General features: G+C 45.5%; 1 protein-coding gene across 1 annotated transcript in view; it reads left to right on the top strand.

Moving 5' to 3' along the window:
* Positions 1–3,682: 3,682 nt before the first annotated feature.
* The window catches only part of LOC119387792 (cyclin-dependent kinase 12), a gene marked incomplete at its 3' end in the record, with an annotated part of 34,212 nt that continues 26,111 nt past the window's right edge, over positions 3,683–11,783 (top strand). The window contains 1 exon segment of the mRNA XM_037655304.2: positions 3,683–5,117. Coding sequence (XP_037511232.1) covers positions 4,480–5,117 — 638 coding nt within the window.

Genomic DNA, 11,783 nt, shown 5'->3' with positions numbered 1-11,783 from the left:
TCGTCAAACCCTTTCCTCCAGACACGTGTGGCACATACCCGTTTACCACGGGCCGCGGTGTACGGGCATGCGTCGCAGGTGATTGACAGTTTGTATCTACCCAGGAACGGCGACATCAGACATTTATACGTCAAATCCGAGAGTGTTAAGAGAAACCGACATTGGCAGCGTTGACCAGACGAATGGAACGGATAAAAGTTAGGATCCCAGCAGAAATCGAACCCAAGCATTCTGCGTGGCAGTCAGGTATTCTACCACAGACCCACGCCAGGTCTATAAACTGGTTTGGAAAAACAGCCTATGCAGGCGTAATGTCGATGCAACGTCAATTGTGGGTGCGGTGCTGGCTATCTATTTTTACAAGAAAGCAAAACCACTACATATATACTCCTCCGACACAGGCGTCATATCAGATGAACGTCTGTGGTTCCAGTGTTGGCTCCGGTCTTACAGCAGTCTAATAAACATTACATTTGTATTCCTATGATTCAGCAAGCTATATTGAAGCACTGCTCGATCCCGGAGGAATACATTAACGAAAGTTACGCATGATATTCACATAATTTTACCATAAGGTGCACTTAGATCGATAATACTTACCTATGTACTCTCACGTGAGGGCTGATGTTACGTCGCACCATAAGTTACCCTTTAAATGCCAGTGTTGTCGACGTGCCTGGTAAGCCCCCGATGTGTACATAGCTACTACACTTACAAAAACACGTCGATCCACCTCGTAACGCTTGGCTTAAAGCCATAAAATACAGCATAGAAGTACTCGCTGACTGCTTTGCATGAAACCAATTCCCACAACACGTGGGATCTGCCTAATTTTTTAAATAAAGAGTCTCCCTCTTTCACATTGATACATTGTCCCACTTTGCAAGTAGCAGCATCCCTACACTAAACCCTACACCATGATGACCACATGGCATCGTTTGCAATAACCAACAGAACATTGGCGTCGGTGACCCGACAACTACTAGTGCCAGTGATGCTGCATGTCAACAATTCAATGTCTCTATTTACTGATCGTCGACTGCATCTGCGTCTACAGTGGTTAGACCCATTATGTTACCGTGTGGAATTTTTCAATAAAATAAAGCTGTTTTTAAGCTACGAAGATGTTTCTTTCCGGCTTGACACTTTTGGTGACATGCTCAAGTAAAGAACACAACACGCTTGTAGGCATTTAAATAGCAATGTGTTGCAACTAAAAGTGCAACGTGTTTGTAGAAAGCGTCCACTAAGAATGATGCCACATAAGACACAGACGTCGTTTTGTAGCGACAGCCGCATCTCCAACTAAACAGTGCATAACCAACCTGTGCAAATGAAATGTAAACTACGAGTCACACACGCATAAATAAACAGGCACCATTTAAGGAGGCACAGCCACACCACACAACATGCAAAGTCAAGAAGTGAGCAAGGCCTTTGCATAACGCCAATCACGATGAGTCACAATATGATGTAATGCCAATCAACCACTAGATAGCGTTTCCATCGTACTGACATTTCTTTGGCACGATTAAAACAGTTCATCTTCGCTTTCGCATGCAAAATGAGATATGTCAGAGAGCTGATCCTGCTGCTTTTTCAGCACGTTATCCAAGAGTGCAGCTCTGTCTTTGTTCTCACTGAACGCTTTGGCTTGCTTGATCACATCCATGCGCCGGCGACTGTCATCTTTGAGCCCTTCAATGCACTGCGTTAGCTCGGAGCAGGGTCTTGAGAGTTCATAGAGTCCTTGCTTTGAGGTCCTGCTGTCGAGAACGATCCAATAACGGTTCTCTCTCTTGTCTCTGCGGACGGTCAGCCCGTTGAGCCGAACGTGCGCAGCGAGAGGCAGCGCTGCAGCGACGCGGGACCACGTATGACTTAGTACGCTCACGGACACGAGCTTCGACCCGAAAAGCATATAGGCCTCATCATCTCGACGGATGAGTTGGGACCCTGCAGGTGGTGTCGATGGTTGCGACGGGCTCACGAACGCGGGAACTGTACCGTCGCAGACGGTGAGACAGACATGACTGCGTGGATTGGTAACGCGGTGAACCGCAACTACGGCACAAAAGACGTCCACGGTGTGCAACACGGCTATGGACGACAGCCGGTGTGGCGGTCGCGGCTCCCAAAGGTCAATCCTCCGTTTCGGGTGGTAGACAGTTTTTTCTTTCTTGCAGAGTTCCCGATGGCGCAGTTCATCCCAGGTAGAGAGTTTGAGTACAGCGTCGATCTCTTCTTCATCCTGTATATCTAATTTCACGTTGGAGTCCGGCGAGAAGGCCTCGATGTCCTTGCCTGCTGCGAGGGAGCTGCGCTTGAACACGGCGACGTTGGCGCACGTGGCGACAACGGTGGGCGCCTTGCTGTACAGGAGAAAACTCGCGCCACGCACTCGCAACACGTCGCCCGGCTCCGCAGGGAAGACGGTCATTTTCGCGTGGAAGTTCTTAATGCGACATGCCAGTGAGGTGACAGAAGGTACGGCGATGTCAATCGTCACTGCTTTCGTCTTTTTGTCCACGCTATTCGAGCCTCGAACGACGGCGTAGAAGTCGCGCCGCCGTCGCACCGAGGCGAACGTTTCAGTCGAGCCGTTGCAGGCAAACACACTGCGCTCTGCGACTTCCCATATTCGGTAGTGCGACGTGCGGCCTAACACGAGGAGTAGCGAGGCGTCAAGCCCACGGTTAGGTTCAGTTCGAAAGCCGGACAAGGCAAGTCTCGAGTTTACGTTCACGTTGCAGGATACGGAGTAAGAAGCCTGACCAAAAATAAGCACTGCGAAATGCTTCCCTGTTTCAGGCTCTCGAAGAGTCATCTTGATCCGTGCACTGTCGGGCTCCTCGAGATCTCCAGCGTAGTGGGGGTGAATGACCACGACGTCCCCAACAACGAACACAGAGTCGTAGCTCTCGCCTTCTTGCAGAAGGCTGATGAACGTCCTTTCGACATCCTTGGCTACCTCTGCGAGCGCAAGCACTGATTCCATGTCTCACACACAGGTAATCGCGGTACTAGGCCTATTTACCATGCGACAAACAAGAGCTCAGCAACAGCCGCCGCAGTGACCACTCGAAATCTATTGGTCGTGTGTTGTGCCTTTCCGCCGGAAACAGGGAGCACTTCTTTTCGTGACTTCCACCGGAGCACAAAAACCGACGACGCTGCCTCGGTAGGATTAGCCTCAGTACTGCATTTTTTGGGGGGGTCACGCATGTTAACATAAGTCAAGGCCCACGGAGCCATTGTTGAGTTGCACCTGCTTTCTGCACTGTTTCGCGGAGGTAAAAAGGCTGATACCACTACCTCGGCCGCGCATTTTTTGGGGGTCACGCATATTTACACCTAAGGAGCCCTTGTTGGAAAGGTGCACAGGTATTCTTATTAATATTCTAATTTCTAATTCACTGTGGCATTGGTCATGGTTAAAATTTGCCGCCATGGAACGTTCGCCGCTGCTGAGCACGTGTCGTATCGGCTAGGTTACAATGTGAAAGAAGTCACACAATGTTGAAATTGAAAAATTGCGCCTTGATGTAATCCATTCAACAGCAAATAAAGTTTTTTTAGCAGACATGCAATACTTGTTTATAAATTATTATAAATTTTGCTCGCTACTCGTAGCGTTTTGTTTCTGGTTCTTGCGGAAAAATGTGCATACAGATGTGACGTCAGCATAGGTTTGTAAATCCCCGTGAAGCTCAGAAGCGATTGCGGTCTCTGGGAGATTTAGCATCCTTCGCCATCCTTGTAAAATATACATAGGTTTCTTAAAATATTCCGGAATTAAATACCTGCACTATCAAACCTATTGAATGGTGTGCGTATTACGTCCACCCGCCCAAAATTAAAGGGCTTGCGAGATAAAAAAATCGTCCTTCCCCTGCTTGAGAAGGGTCCGTCTCGATTGGCGCTCGTTAGTCGAGCTGTACCAGCGGCAGCTCGTTCGACCGTCCTTTCGTATGCAAGTTAAAGAAATAAGTTAAGCAGTGCAAATACTGCCATTCGACCTCTCGCTGTAAGCGTGAAAGTATTCGCCTCGGAATGAGACCGCAGTCGCCCGTTTAGGCCTCGTTTCCGCAAATCCAATATGGTGGAAGCGCCACTGCGTCAGTGTTTCTCGCTTTTGTGAAAGGGGACCCCAGCGGATCGTCCGTTTCATGGATACGTGACGAAAGGCTCGTGCCTCTCATCGACGACCTCAAGCCACAATGCGGGGATCCGAGGAGCGTTCGACGCGTTCCCGCACCAAGGTGAAGGAGAAACCACGCAGTCCAGAGGAAAGCCGCCGCGTGAGCAGCACCAGCAAGTCTCGCCACTCATCCCAGGGCAGCAGCCATCGAAAGCACAAGAAAAGCCATCGGTCGCACCGACGTAAGCATGCGGCGCGCGACTCTGAGAGAGCCGTGGTCGCCACTAAGCCTCTCGTCGAGTACGACGATGTAAGTTCGGACTCCTCGCTGTTCTCGGATGAAGCGCCCGGCGAACCCCTCTACCCGGCGTCTCCGCTGCCGGTCTCATCTTCCTCGAGCAGGCACGTCCGCTGACCGGACCAGCGAGAGGACCGACAGCAAGCGACGGCACCCTTCGCGACACAAGACGAGCGACGCTAAGGAGAGTTCCTCGCGCTCTTCGAGTCGGCGTAACCACAGCGAACGGCCGCCGTCTCCTCCGCCACCTCCACCGTCTTCGTCGTCGCGTTCTTCGCGGGACTATTCGACGTCGAGCGGCTACTACGACCGAGACGTGATGAAGGACTACGCGAGTAGCCGAACTTATATGAGTGCTTACAGGGAATCTTCGGGAGTGTTGGACCCGTACTATGGTGTGTCGGACTCTCACGGCGACTGCTACGGCGGCAGCCGCTCGAGCCGCAAACGTTCTCTGTCGCCCGATCATCCGCGTGCCTACAAGAGCAGCGCTCGCAGCCCGGTGAGCTCTCCGAGCCCACCTCCTAGCCGTGCCGCCAAGCGACGCAAGTCTCCGACCTCAGACGCCCGCGAGAAGGACCGGCCGTCGCGCAATTACTCGCCCAACAATTCCTCTAGTCTCTACTCGTCGCGCAAGAGCTCCGCGTACTCGCGAAGTCGAAGCAGAAGTCCTGTCAGGTATGTAACCACCTTTATTGGGCGTCGTGTGTTCTCTAACCAAGTCTTTCCTACCTACCCCACCTTTTTAGGACTTGTAGCTGCATGCTAGAACTCCGTAATGTCGGCGGCGAGGGCAACAGGGCGTAGCTTTACGTTGCATTGCGCGTGACCACGGAAGGACTTCCGTGCCGACCTGGCTCGTACTGAGTGCATGCACAGTGCGGCTAAACGACCGCATCACCCACACAAACTACCGATAGGACCAGATCTGCGCCACGTTTATGTGTCTCGGCAAACGTGTTTAACATTTGAACGCCTAAATACAGTTGTCCCATAGCTGCGCGAGAGTATAGACTTTCATAAGGTAATTAGTAACCCCCGAGAGCCCGTAGTAACAGTAGATTATTCCCGTTATCTTTGGCACGCAGATGCCGTGCTATTTTTTGTTTGTTTTCTCGGTTGGTAGCACAGTAAACAAATGCATTCAGTATTGCATCACACTTTAGTGTTTTAACAACCAATGTCAGTTGAGGTGTGATAGTTACTTTATCTGTACATTGAGCAATGCTAACAAGGAGGGTTAACCCTTGTCCATACTGATCTCTGCTGTAAAACAGGAGGTGGACAGAGCCAACAGCGCCCTGGTGACTCACTATGATTGACACCGCAGCTGTTGCAGAAGTTGGTGTCACTGTGATTATGCTTCCTGCAGGATTAAAACTGTAAAACGTGATCCTACGTGCGTCCTGAAGCACAGTGCTACAAGCAGCTCGAAGGGGATGTTTTTTTGCGTTGTGCTTAGTAGACAAAGCATAATTTGTTTCTATATACTGCAGAGAATTGGGACAACATGCTTGTATGACACAACGTGCCGCATGTCGTGTGCAGCTAAAGTTAGATTGATCTGCCAGGACTCCACGTACAGTGGTTTGATTGGTGGAGCTTATCTTCCTGCCACAGTAAGCACGCAGCACTTGAAGCAGTTCTCTTCAGCATAGCAGATGCTCAGATGTGTATGTGTACACTTTGAATCAGGCTTTCCTAGATAGAGGCATTAATGTGTAAAGCATTATGAATTTTGGGAACAGTGCATTGAGCACTGTAGTGCCCTGCCACTTTCACGTTCTTTGTTTTTCCTTAAATCATTGTTGTGTAGGTTTAAGCACTCAGTATTATGATCTATAGATGAATTTTGCATGTTTCCTTTAATGCGTTTCAAATTGATTTCATCGCACTCGGTAGTCCGTGCCTTTTCAACAGCGGTGGTGGGGTGAGGCTTAACATACATGCATGTCTGCAGGGTGTCATTCCTAGCTGGTATGGTACATGGTTCGCTAGGCATCAGATTCAGGGCTCGCTCCAGTTTAGCAGAAGCTTCAGCTTTGCAGGTTGAATTGCGGCTGCAGAGCCTTTTTTTTTTCTTTCACGATTTTCTGCCATTATTAACATAGAGCTTTTTTTGCCTGTGAAGCATGTCACAAAGCACTGTGACGCAGTTGTGTGCGTAGAGCCCCTGTTTTCTGGTACTTGACGGAACAAAATTTTGTTGGAGTGGAGTCATTCATTGCTGGTGAAAGAAACTTTCAGTTTCTCTCTTTTTCTATTCCCTTAAGAATTGTGCCGCATTAATATTGTTTATAGCAGTTTGAAAGGGGTTGAAAAATGTATTTTAGCCACAGAGTAGTTGAGGTTTGATTCAGGCAAGTGGCAGCCTCATTTCAGTAGGGGCATTATGCAAAAGTAGTTGTGTATGGTGCTTTGGGTGCTATTGAAAGAACTCCAGTTTTCTAAAATTAGCTTGGAGCGTCCCTCGTAACCACCGTGGATTTCAAGATGTTTTTCCTCGCAAGAAGTACCAGCAACCATTTCCACCATTTATTAGGTGTGAGAAGAGTGGCTTTTGATATCCCCTTCAGGCACGAAATGTGACAGACTGTCTATAAATGTTTCAAATTTACACGACTTTATTCCGAGGGTATTGGTATTCTTTTGCAAGAAAGACCAGAGGGTGATATGTTGATTTGTGCATGTTTTAGTAATTGATATTAATTAGTGTTGGTATTAAAAATATATTTATTATGCGGTCAGTCATTTTCCATTTTTGTCTAAAAATAATCCTCAGGCTCAAAAGACATGGGTAATTTGTCATTGATTATATCAACTCCGAGGAAACGAAAATTAGAATTTTATTGTGGCTCCCAGAACAAGGTACGTCAGTCGGCTTGCCGAACATGGTAGTGTCCTCAGCAAAGTGGTCACCTGCAGCAAAACACACCACAGTGAAGTTTGAAAGTTAAATGAGCAGTAGTTGTTTACTCGGGAAGCGTGTACAAACCTGCACATTGCATTTCAAGCCGGTTGGAGTAACACGTAGCACGTGACCGCTGAGTTGGTGCGCTCAGCTGTACACGCCGCCGCTGAAGTGGATATTCAGAGCATTGTTAGCAATGTGGCCCTGTTTACGCTAGATGCTGGTCTGTTTGGCGTAACTTCTGTCTGTAAACAAGCTTTGTTTCTTGAAAACATTTAGTTTAAGAGCTCCTTAAAGGGGAACTCCGGCATATTTTAACCTTGTTATACACCTGTCACACAAGAAGGTTTAATGTTATTTGTATCTAATGACATTCAGCACATCGGATGACATTAGGTGCCTTGTGCTGCTACACGGCACGATATAATGTCATTTGCAGATGATGGCAATCTCGATGTAGCGCAGACTGAAATGAACAAAATAAGTCACAGTGTGTAAAAAGATATTATTATGTATATAAAGTCTTAGTAAAGTTGTTTACAAATGTCTGTCAGGCTGCATTGACGCCGTCAGTGGTACGCAAGCTGAACTTTGGACTGATGGCTACCACTGAGTACATGGCCTGGCATGGCCAGCAGCGCTCCTAACAGTATCGCTGGGAACGAGGAAACTCAACTTTTGAGAAGGAATAAGTTGAATTGTGTGGCAAAAATAAAACAGTACACTTATAAAATGAAAGCATATAATTGTTCAAGTGAATTACTTGCCTTTTATTATGTATTTGTACACGGGCCCTCTTCAGCGAGAGCAGTCATTCGTTTGCACGTCATTTTTGTTTAATGACATTAGGTGGCCCCCGTGGGGCAGCCAAGTAACTACAGTAAATTTAAATGTCATTAGGTGCAAATGACATTAAATTTGCTCTTGTGACAGGGGTATTAGGATATCCCCTTCAGGCGCAAATTATGATGCACTTTCTGCAAATGTCTCAAATTCGCACAACGTAATTCTAAGGCACTCAGTATTACATTCCAAGAAAGAAAGTAAAGTAATATGCTGTTTTGTGCGAGTTTTGCTAATTAATGTTAATTAGAGGATAATTTAATATTTAATTACTCTGCAGTCAGTGATGTTCCATTTTTATATAAAAATAGGGAAATTGTTGGCTCAAAATGCTTGCGCAATTTGTTTTTGGTTGTGTTCATTTCGTGTGGAGAAAAGTAATACTTATGGCGTTGGTCCTGGAACGTGGCATGTTGAGCGACTCGTCGATCACGTTAGTGCCTTCACCAAAATGATCAGTTATGGTCACACTTAGCACACTGAGGTCAAGTCAAGACACGTTGACTATGCAGAAGGTTCAATTGATGCTATGCGCAATGTATCTTGCCCTTTCTTTCGGACTAGTCCAAAAAAATGGCAAGAACAAGTAGCGTCCACATATGTGGACGTTGCGCCTGAAGGGGATATTGTCATTTTCAAATGGAATTTGCTGTCCTGTAAGAGGTAGGGTTGTTCAGTCTGCTTATAAACTCGTCAGTAATTTTAAGTAATAAAAAAATGTGTTTTGAAACTGAAGTGGATAGCTGCTTTGTTTGACATCTACGATGACGTCATCTCCTGTCAGAAAAGAGGAACTGGCGGCATAATCTGACACATTGGGCTTAAGAAACCGAAGGACAGTCCTTATCAGTGTCTTCTGTAGTCATTTTATTGAAGAAAGAAAGAGCTTTGGTCGCTTCAATGCCTCTTTGGCTAACTAATGTTTAAAGTTCATTTCAACTATATGACTCGCAGTCGCATCATTTGGCAGAGGTCGTCGGAGTAAAAAAAGAAAACATATATTGAAATAGATTTACCAGCGCAAAAAGACGAAACGCTTAAGAAGGAACACACACACACAGTGCTGAACTCACAATTTATTACTTCGAACGTAAGGCCTTTTTCTAGGCACGCATCGAATCAACAGAGAGATAACATGATAAAAAGAAGCGATAAAAAACCATGTCACAACTGCTTGCCGAAAAAGACAATCAACCAAAGGTAACAACGCAGTCGAAAATTCTTAAACCACAAAGTACGCCCCCGATATATGAAAGAAGTGCAAATTATATTTGATCCTAAAACCAACCAAGGATCAAATATCATTTGCACTTCTTTCATATATCGGGGGCACACTTTTTTTCTGCACCATTCGCCGTGATGTAAAATGTTTTGATGGCACCTACTAGGGATAACGTAGTTCCTAATCGGTAAAAAAGAAGTTCATTGTCCTCTGAGGGGGCCATAGACTTAACATACCAAGTTTGGGGTAATTTTGTTGAGCCAATGGTTGCAAAATATGATTGAAATCCGTGACGTCGCGCGGGGAGATTTCGGCACGAAATTTAAAAATGAAACTTTGAACTTGATTTTCTCCTCTATTAATAAACCTATGATGGCGACATTAGAGTTCTCAGAGCACAATTTATCGATCTAGGCTGATTCTTTGTTTCTCTTTAGTGTCCCTTAAGCTTTCTGAACATAGTCGCACAACACTTTCTGAACATAGTCATTAAATGCTGCTTATCGGTAGTTGAGGCTCCGGTCAACATGTGAGATATGTTTACAGTTACATTTCAAAGACAGCTAAAAATTAGTCGCTATTCCCTTGGCAAATTACATCACTGACGGGCCTGACTACATCACTGGAGGGAAGGAAACAATTTGATGGTCACTAGGACATGCTCAAGGCCATGACGCGTGCTGACGTAGCTTCTTGCCCCTTTGTCGTCCCGCCTGTGTAGCTTGCAGCACACTTGTCTGGATGAAAAAAGAGAGAAAGCTCTTAAATCACGCGTCAAATCCCTATAACTCTGCTTCTACCTTACGGATTCAAAACTATTTTGCAGCAATTGATTCGTGAGGTAATATAAACTCCAATAGTGAGGTCGTTCGATGATTGCTTGGAAAAGTGTAGCAGGGTCCCTTTAAATCTATACTTTGAGGTTTCAAACTGCTTTGCATATACGATATGCTACAGAATGCAGGGTTCGTAACGCTGAAACGTAAACTGGATACAAATGTTATTTGGCTCACCAGCTTTCTTTGCTAGAGTCTCTCTGAAAGAGTAGAATAAGTGGAGAATAAATAATGCCTAATAAGTAATTATTTTGTGTAAGAGCTGGTTCCAGTTTGATGAGTCTAATATGATCTGAGGTGAGGCAGTTAAGTTAAGGAAGCTGTTTTAATTATCGATATGAAGAAATTTAGTGGTTTCATGTATGAATTAGGGATATTGAAAAAAATGTTATTGTTTAGCACACATAACAATGATTCTGCTAGCTTTATCTTTGCTGGATATATAGTGTGTAAAATTGCAGATTATTGCGACATTATTGGCTACTGTGCTCTTTCCATAATGAGATTTTAAGTATCTATCATAAAAAATTTGAGTGCTTGAAGCTATGCAAAAGCAGCTCCAGTTGAAGGAGAGAAGTAGCAGCTTTACGAAATGGTTTGTACCTTATAGCATTTGTCGAATTTCTTTTGCTCCAAGACCTCCAATACCAGTTTATGTAAGACTTCATCCTTGGGTGTTATGCAGCCGTACATTGATTTTTATGGTGTTCGAGGTAAAAGCAATGCCGAAAAAGACAAACCTGAATACTAGGGAAAAACTGTACTCGCACGCATGTAAGAGGCCTTCAACACCGAGCATGGCATTTCTTGAGCTGTGTGACAGGCTGTGTGACAATGAAGGAATCCCAATGTTGACAGACTTTCTTGGCTGCATGCTCCCAACGCCAAGTGTGCACATGTTGCAGATATGTTATGGTGAGTGAGATAAAAAAGAACAATCTCTTTTCGCCGTTGAGCTTTGACACGTCAGGAGATGTTTTTGCCACTGAAGAATCCATCAAAGCAAGGTAAACAGGACTTCCAGTAATTTGTGAAGGCAGGGCAAAGGATGGGCCCTTAACTAGTTGGCGATAAGCAACGTTTCTGCCCTGTTCCGAGGCCTTCATATGCTGTGGGGTATGAGGACGCTAGCAATCCATTGAAGCCTGTTTATGAGAAATTTAACATTCAGTTGAATTGCCTTTGTTCCATAACAGCAATGTTCTAATGATGACTGGCAAAAGAATTGCAAATAGCAGCCTGAGGAGAAACTGGTCACCATCTTACATACAGGGTAGTTTCATAGTGGAGAAATGGCAGGACACATCTATCAAAGAAAGTGCCAGTGGATTTCCTGGAAAATAATATATTAGCCATTCTAAAATTGTGCTGTTGATCTTTGAGTAATGAAGCAAAGAGTATGTAAAATCAGCAAGGTAGTGGCCATGACCTGTTGCACAATGTGTTGTTTCTTTCACTCTTTTTCGCTGTGGGAGCTGTAATTAAGCAATGTCAGCAATGTATTTGCCATACGAAGCAAAATTGTGACATGA

Source organism: Rhipicephalus sanguineus, chromosome 3 (genome assembly GCF_013339695.2).
Source record: "Rhipicephalus sanguineus isolate Rsan-2018 chromosome 3, BIME_Rsan_1.4, whole genome shotgun sequence".
NCBI lineage: Eukaryota > Metazoa > Arthropoda > Arachnida > Ixodida > Ixodidae > Rhipicephalus > Rhipicephalus sanguineus.
The sequence above is the reverse complement of the archived record's forward strand: the minus strand, read 5'-3'. Positions and strand labels throughout refer to the sequence as shown.